Below are 25,474 nucleotides of genomic sequence, written 5' to 3' on the forward strand. Positions count from 1 at the left end.
GGCGGTCTGGACTTAGTCTTTGTTAAAGGATTAAGGTCGTCTGGCCTCGTACGGTAGGGCCGCTTCTGTTTTCCTAGCCTGTGACTCTGCTCCACACATCCTTGGTGTGTTTGTGGTCTTTCTGCTGTCTCTTTGTTTCTGTTTGTCTGTGAAATACAGCCCTGTGCTTAATTTGTTACCAGTGAGAGCCCCCTCCCCTGCTTTCATCTACTTTGTGAAAGTGATGAGGCAAAGCAGCAAAAGCCCCAAACATAAAACGACGAGCATCGTCTCCCTGTGCTGATGTGGTTCAGTGACTCATCTTCCACTCGTCCTCTGCTTTACAGACTGTTTTCAGCTCATCTTTGCTGCATGTGAACTTTGAACTAACTTACTAATTTAACCACCCAACAAGTTTCTTTCATTGTCCATCCACCTTTCCACTGTCTGCTTCTTATCCAGAGTTGGGCTGCAGGAGCAGTAGTCTAAACAGAAGACCAGGACCTCCCTCTCCCACCCACCTCCTCCGGGTCATCTGAGGAGACGCCAACGTGTGTCTTTCTGACCTGGGACTCAGTGTATCCTAGATTTTTATTTTTACTTATTTTGAACCAGTTGCCCTAATCATCTCCCGCACCATCCTGATGATATCTGCCGGTTTGGTTTGAAGTGTAATTCTGCCCACATGCAGAGCTGTCACGCTTATACTCGAGTTTCACAGAGACCGAGTCGTTTCAGTCTCTTGTTCATTAGTGAAACATTACGTTTTCCAGCTGTGTTGTTCAGTCTTCTGAGAACTGCTGGGACTAAAGTGTATCTATAACGACTGGCTGCTCGTTGAGTTCTTTCTGAAACTGATCAAGTTACCACTCAAATACATTTATGAAATGCAGTATCATAATTCTTGGTGAAATATCCATATTTACTGTGTTTCTAGTTATAAAGTTACAGAAAAGCCAGTGGGTAACACAAACCAGAGCTCTGGCAGCTGTGGAGACATGGCAGGTATACCTGTATATTTCATCCCATTTCTGGCTCCACTAATCTAATCTCTTCCTGCTTTGACAAGTCGGAGTACAGCAAGATTGAGTCTTCCATCTTTCCAGTGAATGTGACTCCTATCCTGCTTTTAGTCAGTGTAAACACAGGGACTGTCTCCCGCCTCCATCAAGCCTGCACAACCTCCTGCTGCTGTGGGCTTCTTGTGACATAGAACAGCGTCGATCCTAACTCTGCAGCACGGGGACACTCGCTCCAGGTCAGGCCAGGCCGTGATAGCTGCATGCTGTACCTTACACTGGATGTGTCACTATCCATGTTTCCTCCTTGTTTGTCTTTTATTAGGTACAAGGACTACTTTTGTAATTCGGACCCTTTGAAAAACCGATACAGAGTCTTTGTTTATAAATAAAACAGCCCTTTGGTGTCATTTTCCTAAAATTTCCAGGGAATTTTGCTGAATTCGGCCTGTCACTTTCATCGAAAATCACTTACCCATAGGTACAAGAGAAAAAGGGGTAACAGTTACAAAGGACAGGAGACCTGCATTAAGAAGAGATTTTAGGTAGTGAACAAATTTGGGGTATTTTTGACAAAAATGTAACATTATATTATATTAACACAGCCCACATCCCTGAATTTATAATACAGCCCATCTCAGAGTGTCACTCATTATATATGAGTGCTGTGAAATGTTAGCTTTGTGTAGCAAATACTTTTCAAGATATATTTTTAAATGTTCTGTTGACTCACTTTCAGTGCATTGAAATCAATATTTGAACACGACTATGTTCTCTTCAGCACTGTAGCCAGGCTGACACACAGTCAGAGCTCTGTTGAGCCAACCATCCCTTTAACGTTAACTAGTAATGACTTCATGAACTTCTTCACAAATAAAATGTTTATCATTAGAGAAAAAATTACCAATAATCATCCCACAGATGTAATATTATCTACAGCTACTTTTAGTACCATTGATGTTAAGTTAGACTCTTTTTCTCCAATTGATCTTTCTGAGTTAACTTCAATAATTACTTCCTCCAAACCATCAACGTGTCTTTTAGACCCCATTCCTACAAAACTGCTCAAAGAAGTCCTGCCATTAATTAATGCTTCAATCTTAAATATGATCAACCTATCTCTAATAATCAGCTATGTACCACAGGCCTTCAAGCTGGCTGTAGTTAAACCTTTACTTAAAAAGCATCTCTAGACCCAGCAGTCTTAGCTAATTATAGGCCAATCTCCAACCTTCCTTTCATATCAAACATCCTTGAAAGAGTAGTTGTCAAACAGCTAACAGATCATCTGCAGAGGAATGGCTTATTTGAAGAGTTTCAGTCAGGTTTCAGAGCTCATCACAGCACAGAAACAGCTTTAGTGAAGGTTACAAATGATCTTCTTATGGCCTCTGACAGTGGACTCATCTCTGTGCTTGTCCTGCTAGACCTCAGTGCAGCGTTCGATACTGTTGATCATAATATCCTATTAGAGCGATTGGAACATGCTGTAGGTATTACAGGTACTGCACTGCAGTGGTTTGTATCATATCTATCTAATAGACTCCAATTTGTGCATGTAAATGGAGAGTCCTCTTCACACACTGAGGTTAATTATGGAGTTCCACAGGGTTCAGTGCTAGGACCAATTCTGTTTACATTATACATGCTTCCCTTAGGCAGCATCATTAGAAGACATAGCATAAATTTTCACTGCTATGCAGATGATACGCAGCTCTATCTATCCATGAAGCCAGGTAACACACACCAATTAGTTAAACTGCAGGAATGTCTTAAAGACATAAAGACCTGGATGGCCGCTAACTTCCTGCTTCTTAATTCAGATAAAACTGAGGTTATTGTACTCGGCCCTGAAAATCTTAGAAATATGGTATCTAAGCAGATCCTTACTCTGGATGGCATTACCTTGGCCTCCAGTAACACTGTGAGGAACCTTGGAGTCATTTTTGACCAGGACATGTCCTTCAATGCACATATTAAACAAATATGTAAGACTGCTTTCTTCCATTTGCGCAACATCTCTAAAATTAGAAATATCCTGTCTCAGAGTGATGCTGAAAAACTAGTTCATGCATTTATTACTTCCAGGCTGGACTACTGTAATTCATTATTATCAGGATGTCCTAAAAACTCCCTGAAAAGCCTTCAGCTAATCCAAAATGCTGCAGCAAGAGTCCTGACAGGGACTAGAAAGAGAGAGCAGATTTCTCCTGTATTGGCTTCCCTTCATTGGCTTCCTGTTAAATCCAGAATTCAAAATCCTGCTCCTCACATACAAGGTCTTAAATAATCAGGCCCCATCTTATCTTAATGACCTTGTAGTACCATATCACCCTATTAGAGCACTTCGCTCTCACACTGCAGGCTTACTTGTTGTTCCTACAGTATTTAAAAGTAGAATGGGAGGCAGAGCCTTCAGTTTTCAGGCCCCTCTTCTGTGGAACCAGCTTCCAGTTTGGATTCAGGAGACAGACACTATCTCTACTTTTAAGATTAGGCTTCAAACTTTCCTTTTTGCTAAAGCATATAGTTAGGGCTGGACCAGGTGACCCTGAATCCTCCCTTAGTTATGCTGCAATAGACGTAGGCTGCCGGGGATTCCCATGATGCATTGAGTTTTTCCTTTCCAGTCACCTTCTCACTCACTATGTGTTAATAGACCTCTCTGCATCGAATCATATCTGTTATTAATCTCTGTCTCTCTTCCACAGCATGTCTTTATCCTGTTTTCCTTTTCTCTCCCCAACCAATCACAGCAGATGGCCCCGCCCCTCCCTGAGCCTGGTTCTGCTGGAGGTTTCTTCCTGTTAAAGGGAGTTTTTCCTTCCCACTGTCGCCAGAGTGCTTGGTCACAGGGGGTCATATGATTGCTGGGTTTTTCTCTGTACCTATGAAGCGCCTTCAGGCGACTTTTGTTGTGATTTGGCGCTATATAAATAAAATTGAATTGAATTGAATTGAATGTTAAAAACGGCTAAAGATAAAGGCCTGTTCTCACCATCACAATCAATCATGACCTGTAATCTGGGACGGCTACGGCAGAAAATGTCTGAGTGTTTGAACACACACTCTAACAAACTTTAGGTTGATAAAGACAGGTTTGATTGTAAATAATTTTATGTGACAATAATGCAAAAAAGAAGCAAAAGTCGTTAGATAATGCAACAAGTGACAAAAACAAAAATATTAGTAGATATGCTCATTTAAATTCAAACATTTCCAGATCGTAGAATAATTGAGTTTTTGTTTCTGAAACCTGCTTCGTTCTATTTTATCTCATTTCTGAAGCATTTTAGATGCTATGGTTCAAAGTTTTTATGCTTCATTTCACACTCCTGTGTTGATTCCTGCAGGACACAACGCTGCTGGACTCATTCATAGTTCTGTCACTTCAGAGATGTTGTTTCTTGTTCTTTTCAGTTTGAGTTAATATAATTTTAAATAATATAACTTGATCTGTTAAACAATCAGTTTATCTGTTCAGACGTGGGTGTTGTTTTTTTATTATTTAACTGAAGACCAAGGATCTTGTTTTTTGGGTGGTTTTGTAAACTCACAAATGTATTTATATGTATAAATATGCAAAGTAGGAAAGATGGAAGAGTTCTTGTACATCTCAGAAAGTCAGACGGAGCTCAGGCTGCTCGCTCGTACGGCCTGTGCAGCCAACATCACTGCGTAGGGACTGAATTGGTGTCTCCTCTCTTTAAAATTCTCTCAACATACTGACTTCTTAAACACTTGCAGTTTGTTTCATCCTTCTGCTAAAACCTTCACCTGGTACTCTAATTTGTGAAATTACTGTAATGGTAAATTACACAAAGTCTATAAGGTCAAAGTATGAAATGAAGTCCAGCTGTGGATTCTGAGGGTTTGCCTTTAAGCACTAAGTTCTATGTACAGACGCACACGACGTGACGGTTTATCTTCCTGCCATCAGTGTGTCGACACGTCACCATAAAATAACTACAGTTACAACATAAGATTCCTTAAAAATGCCTGAAGCTGGTCAGTCCTCTGGTACCTAATACTGACCACATGAGGACAGAAGATTAGAAAACGTCTTTCTTCGTATACATTCTTCTATGAAGTATAAAATATGAGACTTCCTGTTGTCTCCATCAATGAAGACGATGCTGATGTATAAGAAACTTACAGCTCGTGAAATACTGAAAGTCATCGTCTAACCTTTAAAGAATTATTTAATTCATTCCCTCTCTCACTGTGTGTGTGTGTCTGTGTCTCTGTGTGTGCGTGTGTGTGTCTGTGTGTGTGTCTTGTCAGCTGCTTTAAACAGTGCACCGTCTTTAAACATTACCTTATTAAGACACAAGCAAAGGAAGAGAGCGGCAGGAGAGTCTGAAGTGCTTTGTCTTCCTTCACTCTCTCTCAGGCACTTCAAGGATCAGCAGAAATCTGTGCAGTATGCAGTTTGGATCAAATAATTATACATTGAATATCAATAATTATTTATTATTAATCACATTATCACAGTTACAGTATGTGCTGATTCACACAAACACTGCCTATGTGACAGCTCGAGGTTCACGTCACTTTTCTTTTGCCCCCCAGAAAAAACAACAAAATGAATGCAGACATTTTTGACATAAGTGGAGAAACGTTTGAATTCGTTTCTGAGTGGCAGCTGTTTTTTTAGGAAATGGTAGATCAGGTCCGATGTGCTCACGGTCTTTTTAAGAACCTCAAACTTTACATTTACATGAATAAATTGATCCATACATATCTGGACATACAAATAGCTCCATATGTGATGTGGTATGCTTCAGATGATCCATACGGCTTCAGCCTGAGAGCTTCCCACCGTCTCCAAAGTGCTTCCTCGTCTTTACCTTACAATGTAAAGTGCTTAGGAATGACTGGTGTTGTGATTTGGTGCTTTATAAAAATTTAAAAATTGTCATTTAATTGTCCAAAGATTCCCAAACAGCTGATACTTTTGTAAAACTGCTTGAATTAAAGGTAAATTACAGTCACTGTTATTTTCCAAAGACGTGGTTGTAGCTGGTTGGGGGAGGTGCAGTGGTGTTAGTCAGCCTGTCTCCTGCACTGAGCTGTGACAGTGAGGAGATGAACTCCTTCAACACGCCATGCTTTTAATCTCACTTCACTTTCTTTCTTCCTGCTTTTCCTTTTACGCTTCCCAGTTTTCCCTCCTCTCTTTGGCTGCACCTCCCCTTCTCTCTTCCAGTTGCATTGGTTTCTCAGCTTCCTGCTCCTTTCACACCTCTTTCCCCCACTTCCCATTCCACTCCTTTGTTTCTCACTCTCTTCTCTGCTATCTTCTGTCTCTCCATCTCCTCAGGTCCTAGCTGAGGATCCTTGGTTCCTCTAATATTATCCAATCAGTAATATCTTAAGGGGGCATTTCCTGGTGTATGGCCCATCCTCTTACAACCATACAAGGTAACAGTGGAATGTCTCAGCTTCATAAGAGCGAGACGCCGGGAGGAGAGGGCGACCTATTCTGATGAGCAATCGTGCCATGAGCTCCCACTTCATGTGGAAAAAATCTTAACTTTAGGGAATTTTAAAGGAAGCCAGATACGTTTGTGATCTCATCACCAGCAGACTACCAAATAAGAGAGTCTTCTAAGACACAACCAAAGTAAAGGGCAGTTAATTCATTTCACCAGGCAACACTAAGCAACCGGCGAGTGAAGGTGAAAAGCAGTGGAGTCCTCTCATCAGTCCAGAGGCGCCGCAGCTCGCCGACCTGCAGCAGAGAGTAAGGTATGATGTTGGCGATGTCTCTCAGAGTCATTAGGACTGTGATCTGGAACATGTTGATATTTAACTGCCTGTAATCTTGTAACGATGCACCTGAAAGTCTTCTGTTACGCTCTGTACTGTTTTAAAAAGTCAACACGTTTTTTCTTTGCAGCCTTTAGGAAGTTATTTGTTGCACTGTTGCATTAATACCAACATTATACTGAGTGTTACAGCAGCCCTGTGTCTGCTGTTGTAACAGGAGGACACACAGTGACTGCGCCTGTGGTCAGGTGATTGTTAGGGGCCACCAAGCAGAAACCTCTTACAGGATGTTTGTCATATCATCTGTGTAACATGTGACTGTGTACCAAGAAGCACTGATGGTTCACCACACCGTTTGCTTTCCCAGGCCAGATTTCTCTAACCTTAATCGATGTTTGCGTGGCTTTTTCTGACACATCTGATCATTGATTTATTCAAACTCCCACCTCGTGATCCCCGTGAAAGCGTAGGTGTATAAAGCAGTTTGATGAAAGAAAAGGTCACTGGAACAAAATACCCATGAATGCAAAGCACTTAATGTCTGCCTTTTTCCCCAGGACACTGCTTTTTTATGGTAAGTGAGAAAAGATGGAAAAGGAGAATACGTGGAAGAAACAGCCTGGGTAAGAGCATTCCCGATATATTCCCAGTCACAGTTTAGCTGTTAATAAAGTTTATGGAGAAGTCCAAACGAGAACAACCTCGACTAAAGGGGATCTAACACCGAGAGCACGCTTCATTAAATCCATTTTATAAAAATTCATGCATTTAATGAAGCACTACTTACTTTCACTCACTCACTCAGAGTTACCTTGTTCTTTCGTGATGCTTTTGGAAATTCCTCCATTGTGGCTTTTTAATGAATTCTCTGAGTGTTGGGCCATAATAGAGGAGAGCTATCGCTAGAATAAAATCCTTTCATCTGCTTTTTTCCACTGACAGCTGCAGACTGACTTTATTCATTGCAGGTTACTGTCTAACTTTGGTTGACTGGAATTCAGTTTGGTTTTCTTTGTAAGGCACAATCGCAGCAGCAGCAGCAGCACGGTGGGCTCGCTGAGACCAGCGCACAGAAACCATGCTGCTGCCGTCCCTTTGAGGTCCGTGATGGACGTGAGAAAGTGTACACAGAGAGAGAGAGAGAGGGAGGAAATGCTGTATTTATTTTCCAAGGAGTCAAAATTCTTAAGGGTAATGCATTAGGAGGACATTCACATAACCCCCTGTACACACTCAGACTCTTACACAAGTTCCCTGTGGGACCAAAGAGCAGCGATTCCCAGGACAATTTTCACATGGAAGACGAGGGGGTTAGTGGTGATGCTGGTGGTGTGGGAGTGGGTCTGTGTGCCTTGTAAGGTGAAAGTGGGAAGACAGAGTCTGTTCACACAGATTTTTGATGCTTTTCTGCGTTTGTTACCCGTTTACCACGCAGCAATACATCCCATAATTATTAGACGTTTTGTGAGGCACCACTTTGTACTTTTGATACTTTTCACTCTTTATTCATCTTCACACAAATGTCACACTTTAAGTCTTTTGATCCTAATCTGTAAAAACCGTTCTCAGCGTGTACACCTCAGCTGTCTGTGGTACTTTTACTGCATCAGCTGCTGTAACATCTCTTCCTGCCTGCACACAAAACAGGAATTTCAAAGTCAGACTGCAAATCCCACACAACAGTTTAGATAAAATACTTGTAGATATTTACACAGTGTTTAACGTCCGACGATATTTTTAGCTGATATTTGTCCAAAGTGGTTTTGGTGGTTGTTTCTTCTCGTCCAGGTTCTGTGCCAGTGTTTGGAGCCTGTTCTCAGGGTGAGAGGCTGAAGAAACGATGATTCGCTTGTATGTTTGCTTTTCCCTTTCTAATTCTTCCCTAATAGAGGCCACACTGTGTTAACTGGAGCAGTCAGCTGATCAGGATCCAGTTAGCCTCAGTGCTCACATACACATTGCCATTTTTGGTAGTAATGATGATTTAAGCTTCTTTTATCTTGACTTTTATGGCTCCTGCTGCTTTTTGCAGACTGTGTGACTTTTGTTTACCATTTTATTGGATACATGAGGCTGAGCTGGAGCTTTTATCTGAAAAAAGATGAATTCCACAAACATAGGTGTCACTTGTCAGTGTGAGAGAGAGGGTATTCGAGTAAGGATGTGATAGATGGAGAGAGGGGCTTCCTGTGTGTGATTTAAGGAGCCAAGGGAAAGAGAAAGAAGACCATATTTGGCAATGTTTGTCTTAGCATAAGACACGGCTCTGACTGTTATCACACTCTGTCTAAACACACACATGCGCGCGCACACACACAGATTCCCACTCGCAGCAGCTAACTGATTATAGACGGGCTTTATTAACATGTAATGATTAGTTTAGACTGGGTCGCTGATGTAAAGATGTTATTCATAGTAACGTCATCATGCTGTTATATTCAGATATTATTAGGCTTTTTTTTAGCAATAGCAAACTGCAGTTATGCATCTGATAAATGGCAAAAACCATCGCTCCTCCCCACAAGAGCAAATGTTCAGTTTATTAGGAGAAACTTTATTTTCTGTCATTTAAATGCAAAGTGCACCAAAATATATTTGAATCCTGGGAGCTGCACAGGTTTTGTTTTCTCTCATTTCTATTAGAAACCCCCAGGACATGTGGGCAAACTGTTGTGGCAGAATATTGGCTTCATAGATCATGTGCGTGCACACAAACTGTGTGTGAAACAATGTCTCTGCCACGTTGTTTTCATGTGAATCCATTCTGGAGAACGTATCTTCAGATATGAGCCACTCTGGGACTGTGGCCTTTCTCACACACAGCCAGACACTGTGTGTGAGAAAGGCAGAAAGGCAAACAGCTGGGTTTTCTTCTTAATATGGTCGTGCTGAGCCCAAACGCAGACGGAGCAGGACGGAGTGAGATAAAGACCTCCTCTCTTTGCTGCCTTTTAAGTGAGTCTTTTACTGGTGTGACTAGAAAAGGGAATGTTGCTGCCGAAGGAGGAGGTGCGGGTGAAGGTTGGGGGGGTGGGTAGTGGGGGTGGTGGGGGTCACATACTATCAGTGGGAGCGATCGCAGACTGGAAGAGGGAATGTTTATCCAAAGCAGTGATCCCATTTTCCATGATCCTCAAAATAAGAGACTTGCCCGGGCCTTATATGGTCAGACTGGGAGTTTCCAGCTGAGCAGAGTCAGAACATTTCTGGAAAACACCCGGCCTCTGCTTCTCCCATTGCCTTCAGTCTCTCAGTCTGCTGCACCTTCCTTTGATGGATGAACAGCTCGGAGCACAGAGCGTCTGTTTTCATTTTTCGGAAAAAGGAATTCTATGAATAATCATTGCTTAGTAGTTCTCTCAGATGGATCCGGAGTAACGTGCCGGTCCATCCCGAGCCTTCGGAAGAGTTTTAGCTCTCATCCAAACTGAAAACTGTGGGAGAGATGAACAGCTTTCTAAGACTGGCCCAAACAGCAACGACATGTTCCCGTGTCACAGACGGTCTGTAAACATGGACCAGGCCGCAGCAGAGTCGATGTTTGAGTGCAGTCCGTTGATTACCTCCTCACTTACTGAGGCGGACGGCGGCCGTTGTAAAGGGCATGCATTTTCTGTTTCTGCTTGTGTATGTTGCAGATGTCTTTCACGTGTTTCAGGTGCACAAACTTGCACAAAACTCGAAAACCTGAGACGATGTGTGCTCAGACTGCGTGCACACAGAAGCTGAACCAGCACAGGACACTGGGACTGTGCACGGCTACTAAGAAATCAAATCATCTCTTGTTTGCTTATTCCTGCAAAAATGTTTGAACTCTGCACTTCATGTCAGTCACTCTTCACACAAGTGTGATTTCGTTTATATGATGTGTTCTGAAGTCCACTCTTTTTATTCATATCTAAACTGCTTCCCTCTGTTTTTCTCCAGTTTACTTCCATCCCTACGGCCCATGGTGCAGTGCTGCATCTCTGGTCAGTTGGTAGTCTGAGATGAAGCACTGTAGCTCGGGACGGAGGGCGCAAATACCAATTTAAACATATCCACCACCAGGACACGTAGTCCAGCAGTAGGTCTCCACAGACCTGCTGCTGGAATAGGACAAAAATCCTGGATCTTGTGAAAGGAGGCAGCTGCAGGCATGGTTGTGGATTTTAGGTGACTGGACTATTAAATTGAATTTATAACTATTCCAGTTATAACAATGCTGGTTTGTCCCATTTCAAGGACAAACGAAATTGGAAACAAGCTGAGAACAAATTGTACCTTCCTCTTCTCCTCTCTCCTGGGGTCCAGTTTTCCCAGGAATCCCTTGACCTATCAGAAAGGGGGATTCCTGGAAATACTGTTCTTGGGGGTGGGGCTTATCAGCAAGTCTTTATGCTTTAACTGTAAGTGACGTGTATAATAAAACTGATTATTTGCACTGACTGACTTTTGAATTCATTTATTTTTTAAACACAAGAGAAACCAAAGTGAGGAGCAGCTGTAATGTTATCGTGATGTAGAAATATTTACTGTATCACACGTCGTTAAGTGAAGATGGAAGAATAACTGGTTTTAAAATTTGATTTAAAAAGATTTCCTATTTCGATTCATCCAAAATATGAAGCATTTTTGTCTCTGTGTCATAATTCCATCTGTGCTGTTTTGGAGTACTTCTCCGTTGTTCGTCCGTTCAGAAACAATAAAGAAAAAATCCTCATGACTGTTCAACCTGTTGATGTCTACTGTGCTTCTTACTTCCTTAAACAGGTATTAAAGGACACAACATACAGGAAGTTTAAAAATGCCTCGTGTGTAAAGCTGCTAGCACGTCACAGACATCAGTGGCCATCCAGTTCAAGGTCACGTGGATCCTGTAACCTATCCCAGCTGCTGCGAGGTGAGAGACGGGATAAACCCCCGACAGGCTGCCGATCTACTGCAGTGCTAACACAGAAAGATAAAACTGTCTAACACATGTGGCCAGTTTAGAAACACCTAACTAACCTAAATTACACGTGATTGGACCGTGGGAACGACCACAGGAAAGAACTCACCCACGGAGAGAACATGTAAGCTCCACATAGAAGGGGCTCTGATGGAGGCGCAGTGTACATATAGGTTTACAGTGTACATGTTAATGATGTCAACTAGAAGGTTTTCCAGTGTAGTACAATGAAACGTATTTCCATATAAATGGGAAGAAAAAGCAGAAAATATAAACAAATACAAGTACAGTACCTCAAAACTGCTAAATATGAGTAGCAAGGAATATATACTTACATCACCTGTGTTCAATAAATAAGTAACTAACTGTACATGTGACAACGAAAATGACAGACATGGTAATAAAGCTAAAAATGATCAAACATTAGGCTACAACAGGAAGCACTATTTAAATCCCAGAGATATGAACTGGTCCAAACCAGACGGACTCTGGAGCTGAGGGAGTCACATCCACACAAACTGTGACACGTTGTTCCCCTCGTGGTCGAGCAGCTACACAGCACAGTGTCGACCCATGTTTCTTCACCACCAGCCGTATGGGGCTACCTATTCTATTACTCCTATCCAGGGGTGCTACCAGAGGGTGACAGGACCCCCCCATTAACTTTTTTTGTGTGTACCTTTCTTTCTTTCTTTCTTTCTTTCTTTCTTTCTCTTTTAATAAACAGAACAGCTCTTCTAGCTCATAGATACAGACCAGTTACAGACACGACACATTAGCCTGCTGCATGGTGAGATGCACTGAGAACCTGCAATAACATGTTCAGGATTATTAATGTAAGCCTGCAGTTATTAAAGAACAGTAAGATTAACTTTTATTCCACATTACACGGATTAAATATATATTGAAAATATACAGAGATTAGGTGAGATATACTCCAGAGGATGGTCCATGGTGAGTACTTGCTGTAGCCTCTGTCTGTCCAGCACGTAACAGCAGATTATTTAAACTGTGTAGTGTCTGTGATTGGTGAATCACGCTTTCTATGTTTTTTCTGTTTTATTTGTGGGAAAAAACACAGGTACACAGTGGAAGCCCAGATGTCCCAGTTTTACAGTGGAACTGGGAAGCAGCTCACGTTTGTGGATCTGTGCGAATTTGTCCCAAACCCCACGTGGGCATGCGGTGTGATCTGTGCGTATCAGGCGATTCGTCCACGCGTGTTTAAGGTGTTGTGAGTGAGCGAGAGAATGTTACTGCGGTTTTAGATGTTTGTGTGCACAGAAAGGTCACAATGATCAGATTCCTGAGCTTAATAAACTCTGAGTATTTATTCAGGTTTGGATGTGTGCATTTGTAAAATCGTTTTACATGCTGTCAAATGTTGTTGTTTGTTAATTTATTTCAATCATGTAAACAATATACAAAGTTCATTTAGCAAAGAAAAGAAGAGAAAGAAATGGTAAACAAAATGAAGCTAATACATTTCAATATTGCTTCAACTGCTCTGCTTCAGTTCAGTGGGAGGAAGTATACACATATTTAATCCCAGCCCTTTGCCATATATGTGTTTACTCCTGTGGATTATACACAGCTGCAATCCTGACACATATTCCTCTCCATAAAAATGTGCTGCACACAGTCTGCACACGTCCATCTGCTCAGCGGCCTTCTCAGTCACGCTGGTTACCCTGACGTCTGCAGAAGCACCGAGTAATTAAAATGAGCTTGAACTTTCAAAATGAGTGTTTACACTTTTCATTGCTAAATTGTTTAAAGTATATCAGTAGATGTCAGCTGAGGCGGCACAATGACTTTACTGGGCAGGTCTAAGAATTATTATAGAATTATCATATTATTATTTATTATAGATGCATCTGTAATGTTGACACTGGCCTTGTCTCTTTGTCTTCTCTCCTTTTTATTTATTAAAAAAACACGAGACAAACCTGCTTGTGAAAAAGTCATTGGCCCCTAAACCTGATATCTCAGCAGCAAGAATACAAATCAGGCATTTGTATTAACTGCCATTAAGTGTTTCACGTCTCTGTGGAGGAACTGTGGTGTACTCTTCTTCACTGAGTTGTGTCAAAGGACCTCAATCGCCAGGACACTCTAAAACCCTCATTTTCTTTTCGAGCCATTCAAATGTGGACTCGCTGATACGTTTGAAACTGATGACTGAATATAATCCTTCAGGATTTTCTGGTACAGAGCAGACTTCATGGTTCCATTAATTACAGCAGCTCTCATTGTAATGCACTGAACGTGGCCATGAACTCATTTACAGAGGCTGAACGGTCATAACTGTTGTTATCGCTGAGGTTCCCAAGTGTGCACACAGGTCCTAGCTCCTATTTACATTTTGTTTTCTGAAAATGTATTTTTAATTGTGCTTTGCACATTTTTTTGCTCCTCATTGTCTTTGCAAAGCAAACACTAAGAATCCACTAAATGCACTTTCATCTACGTGACTGCCACGCCCCAGAACATTAAAGGTTGTTCTGTTAGTGCTGGTGTGTCACAGTCTTAGCACACCACTGTCATACACACACCTGGTCATCCATCATCATATGTAGGACTGATTTCTTTTTGCGCAACATCTCTAAAATTAGAAATATCCTGTCTCAGAGTGACGCTGAAAAACTAGTTCATGCATTTATTACTTCCAGGCTGGACTACTGTAATTCATTATTATCAGGAAGTCCTAAAAACTCCCTGCAAAGCCTTCAGTTAATCCAAAATGTTGCAGCAAGAGTCCTGACAGGGACTAGAAAGAGAGAGCAGATTCTCCCAAAGCCTGCTTCTGCCAGAGGCTTCTTCCTGTTAAAAGGGAATTTTTCCTTCAAGCCATAATTAACCTCAGTGTGTGAAGAGGACTCTCCATTTACATGCACAAACTGGAGTCTATTAGATAGATATGATACAAACCACTGCAGTGCAGTACCTGTAATACCTACAGCATGTTCTAATCGCTCTAATAGGATATTATGGTCGACAGTATCGAACGCTGCACTGAGGTCTAGCAGGACAAGCACAGAGATGAGTCCACTGTCAGAGGCCGTAAGAAAAAACTCGCTGGTTTGTTCCCTGCACCTTCAGTCGGGGAGTGGGACCTCACCATCATTGCCGCTTATGCAGCACACAACAGTTTCAGAATACCCGGCTTTCTTGGAATCCCTGGGTGGGGTCCTCAAGGGCGCTTCACCTGGGGCCTCCTGCTGGGAGACTTCAACACTCATGTGGGCAACAACGGTGAGATGTGGAGGGGCGTGATTGGGTGGAACAGCCTGCCTGACCTGAACCCAAGCTGTGTTCTGGACATAACTAACACTGTGTTCAAACATGAGTGTCTGTAAGTGCGCATGGCAGCAGGATATGGAGGAGAAGAAGAGCCATGTGCATCAAATTAAAGATGCTTGTGCTTCAGTAATGAACTGCACCATAAAATATGCATTAATAAATTCATTTTTACATTATTTTATTCATTTAAACATTACTGAAGTAATTATTTAATCATTTAATTTAAAATAAAAACACTATTTATATAAATCAAAATTTCAAAATGAATTATTACTCCAGCAGTAAGCACACATGGATGATGATAAAGGACCATGTTCACCTAACCCCAGCCTCTAACACAGTACGCTGGATGTTAGCACTGAATGTTCAGTATACTGCAATGAGTTTCATTTAACCATTTCCTGCACCTACAGTACCTGTATGTAGTCAGGTGTGTGGTAAAGATACAGATAATGAAGTTTAGTTATTAATAAAATGAAATAAATCCAAAGCTGAAAATGATTCAGTTTATGAATTTTCTCTGTATCCTCTGTTCTGTCGGTGCTCATAAACCCAGCAATAACAACAATAAATGCTGTTTCCCTCCATGTTGCATTGTGTTGTACATATACAGATCAACACATCACTCAAAGTGAATATTAGTGTGCACACCGGCTGAATATGAATACGTTACTTGTTTAATTGCTCGTTCAGCAGACATCAAAGAACTTCCTCAACCAGCTATACTGGTATCTTTTTTCCAGTTTATGAATTCCAGTCTGAAGTAGCAGTAGCTCTGGAGGTAGAGCAGGTCATCCACTGATCAGAAGGTTGGTGGTTCGATCCCCCCAGTCTGTGTGCTAAATGTCCTTGGGCCAGATACTGACCCCAAGTTTCTCTCCGATGCGTCCATCAGAGTATGAATGTGTGTGAGTGTTAGCTGGTAAGTGCTTGGATGAAGGAGGCATGTTGTGGTACATAGCCGATTATTAGAGACTGAAGCATTAATTAATGGCAGGACTTCTTTGAGCAGTTTTGTAGGAATGGGGTCTAAAAGACACGTTGATGGTTTGGAGGAAGTAATTATTGAAGTTAACTCAGAAAGATCAATTGGAGAAAAAGAGTCTAAATGAATATCAATGGTACTGATAGTAGCTGTAGATAATATTACATCTGTGGGAGGATTATTGGTCATTTTTTCTCTAATGGTTCAAATGTTATTAGTGAAGAAGTTCATGAAGTCATTACTAGTTAATGTTAAAGGGATAATTGGCTCAACAGAGCTCTGACTGTTTGTCAGCCTGGCTACAGTGCTGAAGAGAAACCTGGGGTTGTTCTGATTTTCACAGGAGCTACAGTATCCACAGTCGAACTTAATGAGGATGTAAAATTATTAACAAGATCATTCAGAAGCTATGCTGAGAAATTTGCCTCAAAAGTGAAACGAATGCGTACGATACGATCCACAAGTTTCTACAGTGATTTGTGCTTTTAAGGAACGCACATGAACTTTGAGCAGAACATACGTTTTTGACAAATCTCTACATTCAAACCTGAATAAATGGTGATAATTTACACACAATTTATGAAGTTCAGCTTCACGACTCGGCTACTTTTCTCTTTTATATATATGTGTGTGAGTGTGTACAGATGTGACATCCCTCTTGCTCTCTTGCAAAGCCTTAAACGCGTGTCCATGAATCACACGTGCCCACGCGGGCCTAGTCAGGTACCCTGAAGCCACATAAGTACCAGAAGCAACGACCAGTGGGGAGTGGCAGGGAGGGAGATCCTCTCCGCTCTTAATAACAATGTCCCAGAGTAACCAAAGCTCAATGAGCCCCAGACCCAGGCTTACCCACACAGACACAGAAACTGCACAAAGACACATGTCCACCCACTGAAGTGTGGATGGATTGGTGCATCCCAAACCCAGCCTCAGACAGGGTGGAAGATCTGCCTGCTCCCCTGCCCGTGTGAAAAGTGGTCTGTTGGATGCATGTATAGGTGCAACACTGTGGCTGTGTGAAAACTAGACTGCTATTAAAACTGAGAGGCAGACAGCAGTGAAGAGTTGATGAAGAAGCAACTGGGATATAATAACATAAGAGAGGACAGCTCCACCCCCGGCCCTGAAGATCCTATGCTGACAGGTAACGAGATGTGATGACTATAGTGTGAAAAGGAGGAACAGCTGGTCGCACAGCACAACCAGTAAAGTCACGTACATGTGTGAGTAATGTGTGGTCAGAGGAAGCAGAGGAGGAGAGTGCACTCATAATGAAACTTGGACACTCCCAAGAATTTGGTTTAACCCTCCTCTTCTCCTCCAATTCAGGCCAAAGGGATATTTGCCTCCAGAAAATGGTTTACATACAATTGTTGACCAAGTGTTTGTGTCAGGCACTTTGTTTATTTATTCAATACACAAATGACAATGGACAACATTAATGACCACAAGTAGATGAACCTGTTTTTGGTGATGACATAACCTTTTCTCTAGCACCACCATCAGGTCAAAGTTTCAATTTTAGATTCAGTGCATCTTCAAAATCCTTCCTCCAATTTTTTCTAATTTGGGGTGCACATCCATCACATCCATCACATCCATCACACCCATCACATCCATCACACCCATCACATCCATCACATCCATCACATCCATCACACCCATCACATCCATCACACCCATCACACCCATCACACCCATCACACCCATCACACCCATCACACCCATCACACCCATCACACCCATCACATCCATCACACCCATCACACCCATCACACCCATCACATCCATCACACCCATCACATCCATCACATCCATCACACCCATCACACCCATCACATCCATCACACCCATCACACCCATCACACCCATCACATCCATCACACCCATCACACCCATCACACCCATCACACCCATCACATCCATCACACCCATCACATCCATCACACCCATCACATCCATCACACCCATCACACCCATCACATCCATCACACCCATCACATCCATCACATCCATCACACCCATCACATCCATCACACCCATCACATCCATCACACCCATCACACCCATCACACCCATCACACCCATCACATCCATCACACCCATCACATCCATCACACCCATCACATCCATCACATCCATCACATCCATCACACCCATCACATCCATCCTTTAGAATGAACCCTGCTGAATTTCCTGATCCTAGACCCTCTGCTGTAGCGCTGCAGCATCGCTTTCACTCACCTCTCCTCTTTTCTTTTCTTTTTTTAAAAAAAGTGCTATATGGGCAACGGCAGAGTTGAACAGTACTTTTTTGTTTGCTTGCTTTTGTATGTGTGGTTTCTTTTGTGTGTGTGTGTGTGTGTGTGGGGGGGGGGGGGGGGACATCAGTTAAATAGTCAGAACATGAAGTTCTTGTCCAGCACTCAAGTTTGTCTGCACTACAGAACACAGGATGTGCAGAGAGTGTGTGCATGCTTGCATTGTGCATGGGTCATGCTAGTCTTAGAATAATTTCTGGTGGGACAAACTTGGCACCTGCCACATTTCCTGCCTGTGGATTGTACCACTGGTAATTCTCCAGTGATACAATCCACAGGCAGGAAAGGTGGCAGGGCTGTTTGTCTTTGTCTGTATGTCCCACACGATGGCTGCAGCAGCTGTTGATGCACTCTCCTCTCTCAATATGAGGTCTCACCTGAGCTGCTCCAGGAAAAATCCTCCTCCAACTCAGTTATCCTCTCTTCCAGTCCTTGTTAATTTCACACCATACAACAAATGCATTGTATGCACTCACATCAATGATGTGGAAGATCAGTGACACAGTGTCACTTCCACTGTCAGAGCCAAAACCTCACTGACAGCAAAGCTTTCCCACAGGAGCATACAGACTGCGGAGTACACAGTGGATTTAGATGGAAGGCTGTCATGGAAACTTTTAGAAGTTTGCTCCTCCCTTATTTTGCACGAGCTGTCCTTGGGGGAAATTCCCGCCCACCGCCGCATGAGAAATATCAGGTCTAACTGAGCAGGTGAGAGTATACTAGGTCACACACTTCAATACCTGGATGTGAACAACTCGCAAGCCACACGGCAAGAAGGATCAAAGTTCTCATGGGAATGTTTTCCCCCCTTTCATGTATCAGCTTGAAAGGACCAACATTGCACATGCAGGTGTAAAGTTTCAAGGTCAGACACAGACATGCTTTCAAATGCTAAAACAACTTGACCCCAGAGGAACACCGATGTATGCAAAATGTGTACTGCTCATTGAAACATATCATAAAAAGTTTATGCTCATGAAATATGAAGCCAAAAAAGTTTAACTTTTTTTATTTTTAATTATTTTTTTGGATGCTAAAAATTGAATGGGGTGAACGTGACCCCGAGGATTATAGGAGAGTTAGAGGTGAAACAGTGGCTGTCATCTATCAGCGATGGCTGATATTAGATCAAAAATATTAATGTTTATAATAGAAACACTCAAAGTCCTACTGTCTTTAAGCATTTTACACAATAATGGCAGAAATAATGGAAAAATTACTACCATCTGTTGGACTAATCTCAGTCTCATCTGTTTCTCCACATTGGATCTTCACTTCATGCCTTCTATATTTTGTCCTGTTGGGTCACAGATGAATAATTTGATTTAAAATCAAATGTAAAAGTAGAATTTAGCTTCATCCGATCAAAGTTCAAGATCCCTACATGAATAACTCTTCTTTCCTCCTGACACTTGTTCATATTCCTCGGTCCACAGGAGTGAAATGGAGGCTCTGTTCCTTACCTGTTGCCATCACGAAGCATATCAGGCTCCATCGATGACATCTCTCTTCCTCTGCTCATGCACACACATGATGAACATACAGGAAACTTGCCAAAGAGTTTGCTCTTAAACTCAGTTTGTTGAACATTCTTCCTAGAAAAGGGCCCACAAAGTGTTTTTGATGTAACCGGAGAAAGATGCTCACCTTGAAGGTAGGTACCAAAACCAAACAGTTCCAGTAACTGACTCTTAATGTTAAAAATAATACGTTACATCTTCTGCTGTATTGGTGCCGTTTCAGCCCCATAAGAAACATCACTGATGTTGTTCCAGGAGCATAATTAGAACTGACAAATGACCTCGTCATTTCCAAAAGACAACAGTGGGGACGTTTCTTATAGAAACACCAACAGAAAAGCTCAGCAGTCACTATTTCAGTTTTTCAAGATTCTTCTGTTACATTTTGGTCAGGTTTAGGCAACAGAACTACTGTTAGATTCAGCTTCGCTTATTAAATAAACACTTTGTGTTGGCATGTCAAACCTACTTCAGGACAGCTGTGGGTGTGCAGTACACTAGACACACCCACTGTGTAAAATATCAGTGATTTCCAGGTTAAGTCACAAGTTTCAAATTGTGTTACAAAAACAGCCCAGGAACCACATCACACCAACACAGGGATATCAGACTGTTGCTGGGACCTCCACTCATGTGTTTACACTTTGTCCATCGTACTGGAGTTACCTGCTGAGTGCTCACACTGCTCTCCAGGAATAACGGCTCATTAGAAACAAAACTTGTTTGACTGTTGGAGGCTGATGGAGGTCGTCTGTAAAAAAAAAAACCCCTCTGTATAACGTATGGAGCATGCAAAGGATGGAGACACGTCGGTATTTATGGATCTGTTCTCCTGTCACCATGATTCCACATATTTGGTGCCGATTGTGCAGAAGTTCATGGTTTGTACTGCTGTGTTATGGTTGGTATTCAGAAATGTTTACTGCAAAGTTTGTGTTATCTGTTTTGTTTCAGCTGGACCCCAAACAGAGACATCAAGTCGACCCAACAGCTGCAGGAGGATCTCACACACATCCAAACATTTAGTGGAAATACAACTACTTACACTAAATGATACAAATATGTAAACTTGCACATCATTTGTGCCGGCCTTCCTGCCTGGTTTTGAATAGGGTTTAATAAAATAGTTGACCAATGTGCAACAGCTCACATTCATATAATACAAACTACAGAGCACCGTGTCTTGTGCACACTGTTGCTTTGCAGCAGCTGTGCTGCCATCAGGTTAGTGTGTCTAACATTCACATTAGTTTGATCTTTATTCAGGGTCCATCTAGGTGCGAGCGTTTCCATCCTTAAAATGAACTAAAATTCGTGCTCGAAGTCACAAGTTACAGTTCAGGTCACTGTGTTTCTGTACATGTCACATTCCAACTCCCAAGAACAAGGTTGGTTTTTCCAAAGTTACATGCTAACAGTAGCAAGGTGAGGCACAGATGATGAATTTACAGTTTGATGTAGTCAGATTGGACTTAAATATTACTGTTAATAAATGAATAGTTCATATCTATATTAACAGCACGACAGGGTGAGACATGCCTTTAAATATACTACGTTTCAACCTTTGCCAGGTCATCCAGTCTTTCTAATCTAAATCATTCTTAAAAACAAAAAACAAAACAAAAAAACAGCCAAAAAACAAAAAAAACCCAAAAGCGTCTCAACATTTATTCAGAAATAAGTTGTTTGGTCGAATGTTGGGTACGAGGCTACAGTGCTAATCGGTGTACAGTGTATAAGACTCAATGTTTGACGAGAAGCTTTTTCCACTGTTGGAAACAAAAACAAAAAAGAAGAAAAAAAATAATCAAAGACAACCATATATTTTATAATCACTGAATCTTTATAATAAAGGACATCTCTGAGCAAGAAAAACTTATCCCAGTGTTCTTTATACACCTAACAAACGACTGGTATACGTGTGAGAACTTTGACTCAATCTTGAGACAGTGCTTTAAACAGTTTGGTCTCATGATCCAGCACACTGAATCTAAAGCCTTAAAAAAGGGGACAAAGGAAAAAAAATAGTAAATTAAAAATTCACGTTTGTATACTAAAGAACAGTGGAAGGGGGATTTTTAAAGACCATGTGAATATCCCAAATATTCAGGTGAAGATGATTTCTTTATAGTGGTGCCTGCTGGGAAAAAACAAACACCAAGCAACAGATGCACGCTCACATTTCATGCCTGGCTGGTGCTTTCTACACAGTTTTCATGTGAAGGTGGCTGATAAGAACTTGTGCTTGCTCTGAGTTATGTAATATTTTTATTGGCATTTATGGAGAAGATTTAACAACAGATTTATCATTCAGAGCTCTAGAGAGGGAGAGAGCCAGAGTATCATTCTACCATTGACTGCCATCCACTGCTTATTAACAGGCAAACTCCTAATCACCATAGGAAAACAAAAAGAAAACCAGAAGAAAAAAAAAAAATCAACATTTGATTTTTTTTAGTAAATAACATCCAGGGGTGTGTCATTCAATTATATAAGAAACAAAAGGGAGAACAGGTTTTAGGTTTACATGTTTAACATTTGCTTGGTAAAAGCAGGGAGTGAATGGGAAGAGAAGAGATGCTTTGAGATGTTTCTACTGGGAGAGGAAAAACAGAAAAATGGTCAGTTGATCTGAACTTCAGTTTCCAAAGAAACAAAGTCAACATTGAGAGGAGAACAGAGACGGGGACAGAAGGATGGATGGGGAAAGGGTATGTGTGTTGGGGGAGAGGGGGGGGGGCTACAGCCTCCACATCCTAAAAAAACCAAAAAAAAAAAAAAAAAAAAAATTCTTCCAGAGTGGAGGGTTTATTATATATACACATATATGAATATATAGATAACACAACTGACAAAGGTGTGTGTAAATCTATATATTTCCATTACATAGACAGTTATGATGGAAGGAAAGACTTTCTTGTTTGTCGCTTATCCAGGAAGGGAGACTTATTAGTCCTGGTCACCAACACTTCAGGAGCTCTGCTCAGAGCAGACCCCTCAAAAACCTAGAGACAGACAGAAGCATCATTACCACAGTTGTTTAGGAGCACAGAGACGGACAAACTGAACACCCACACCAGCAAGGTAAGCATGTAGCGCAGTGAAAGCAAAAGGTCAGTAGCAAAGAACTACAACCAGCACACAGGAGGACAACTACAGCAAGTCCCTAAACTTGGTATCAGTGTCCTACAACGCTAGTTCCCTAGAAGGTTCCCTACAAATGTCTTGATGCATGCTCAATCATCCAGGTGAGTAAATCTGAAAACGTCCAGATGAACAGCATCGACCTTTTGGGATTCCCCAGAAATGTCCATCAAGCTACCTGCTGTTTCATTTCAAACTAGAGTTACTGAAACAACATCAATACTCAACTAGTGTGAGACTACACAGGTAACATGAGCATGTTTAAGTAAGCATATAGCCCGCATTAAGGTGTGTGGAATTTCAATATCACCATTTGTGAACAAATGTTTACCAAAATAACTACAAAACCCATAAATTCTAACTACATGTACGACTTCTGAGCATTACCATCATTCGCACTACAGCTAAATTTAATGTAGGATATTTAGTAGCACTTTGTGAGCTCACCAATGTACACTACCAATCAAAGTTTTAGAACACCCCAATTTTTCCAGTTTTTATTGAAAATGATGCAGTTTAATGTCTCACTGTATTCTGAAATGAAAGAAATTGGAGTTAAAAAAGAAATCATGGAATCAATTTATAGACTAAAGTTGGGTGATATGTAAAAATTTTCCAACCGACAACTGTCAGTCCAATAACAGACGACAGGCGATATACTGACGCAGGCACAGACTTTCTGATGGGCGGAGCAATGTAATCACGCACGGACTGACTTGTGCATTTAGAATTTATGCGTTTTGTTTGGAGGGAATATTTTACCTTCTTTTCCTGTTTCAGTATTAATACAGATACTTATTCATTTATTTATTTGAGATGTGCCAAATCACACAAAAGACTTAACATTACATCTGACTTTTTTTCTTTAATGATTGCTGGAAGAGACATTTTGAATTTTAACTGACTTTTTATTTAATTTTTGTATTTGTTGTTTGGTCGAGTGTGTCAGACAGACACTGTAAACCTGTAAACACAGAGTGGGAAAAGAAGCCAGTTTCTCTTTGTTTCCCTCCCCACCATTGTGCTTTTTTATTTAAATGTTTTTGTTTTTTTCTGAACATTTCGTTCTTTCTGTTATGAGTTTGTAAATGAATCGAGTAAATGGATGGAGTTCAAGTCTGGAGACTGTGCTGGACACTCCGTGTTTCCAAGCTCACCATCTTGTTCTTTTTCCTGACTAACTAGGTTCATGAAGGAATTAGTAGCACCAGCTTTCAAGGCTTGATTAACCTCCATTGATGCAGAGAGAAGCTTTAAATTGTTAACAAATTTTGTGTTCCCTGAAAAAGGCCTTTTTGAATAATTCTGAAATGCAATTTCCAGTATTAGGCAACCTTACCTTTTTTTTTTTTTTTAAACCTCTGACAGTTCACCACTTTCCTTTGTACCATTTCAAGTTATTCATTGGACTTGAATTCCAATAAATAACTGGAAAATTTGGGGTTGCTCTTTAAAACAAACAAAAACAATATATATATATTTTATTTAGCTTTTTATTTAGTGAAGAAAGGACAGGAAAGCGGGGGCAGACATGCGACAAAGGGCCGTGGGTCGGACTCGAACCCGGGCCGGCCGCTCTCAGCCGTATGGCATGTGGTTGCCCGCTGAGCTAAACCAGCGTCCTAAAACTGGGGTGCTCTAAAACTTGACGGTAGTGCACATGCACAACATGTGCGTGCCAGTGTTACATAGAACCATGCTGTATCACAACTGCAGTAAACTAAACTACTTTAAATGGTGACATATTGCATTTCATCTCACCTGAACCACAACATGTAACTATAAAACAGCAAACCATCAGTCATCCACAGACAGACATACAGGTATGTCAGTACTTTCTATACTGCTGGCATACATGTACCACTTTGTTGCAACAAACTGCATGTGGCTGTTCAGATTGGCTCTGTGTGGAGTTTGCATGTTCTTCCTGTGCCTGCAGGAGTTCTCTTTGTGAACATGGCTGTGCAATAGACTGATGACTCTGTACAGGTCTTCTCTGTAGCACAAGCTAAACTAAACTAGCATCACAAACAGCACTGCATGAGAGCAGTTGTTTTTGACACTGCCCTCTGGTGACTGCAACCAACTATAACATGTAGATTATGGTGTGCAAAACGTTGTGCACAAGATCAACAGACGAACACGCTGATCACTTGATAGATATTAAATGATGCGAGCCTTCTAGACTGGTCTTATTCTCAAAGCCATTTTTCACTACAGAGCAACAAAAGAAACAAAGAACATGCTAGTGGTCATATGTGTGCTGCCATGAGGTTCTGCTACAGCAAGACTATCACAGCCCCAAGTCTTGTGGGGCCAAAATGGGTTCTAATGCAAACTTGGCCACGTAATGCTAGTTGTCACAATGATGCATTTGAGAGTGATTTGGGTTTAGAAGAAATTAAAGAAAAAAGCCACATAATTTAGTCAGTATTGGGCAGTATTTATAGCCTTATAATCAGTAAATAAATACATAGAACTTTGGAATGATGTCA

The 25,474-nt window shown here is 41.4% G+C and overlaps 1 protein-coding gene across 3 annotated transcripts in view; it reads right to left on the reverse strand.

The window, feature by feature from the left end:
* Positions 1-21,485: 21,485 nt before the first annotated feature.
* csnk1a1 (casein kinase 1, alpha 1) overlaps positions 21,486-25,474 on the reverse strand; it is a 30,060-nt gene continuing 26,071 nt past the window's right edge. For all 3 annotated transcript variants that reach the window (XM_063498690.1, XM_063498680.1, XM_063498664.1), the window contains one exon: positions 21,486-22,840. In XM_063498690.1, the coding sequence (XP_063354760.1) occupies positions 22,833-22,840 (8 nt within the window). In that variant the 3' untranslated portion in view covers positions 21,486-22,832. The remainder of the gene's footprint in view (positions 22,841-25,474) is intronic.

This window comes from Pelmatolapia mariae, linkage group LG2, assembly GCF_036321145.2.
Source record: "Pelmatolapia mariae isolate MD_Pm_ZW linkage group LG2, Pm_UMD_F_2, whole genome shotgun sequence".
Lineage (NCBI taxonomy): Eukaryota > Metazoa > Chordata > Actinopteri > Cichliformes > Cichlidae > Pelmatolapia > Pelmatolapia mariae.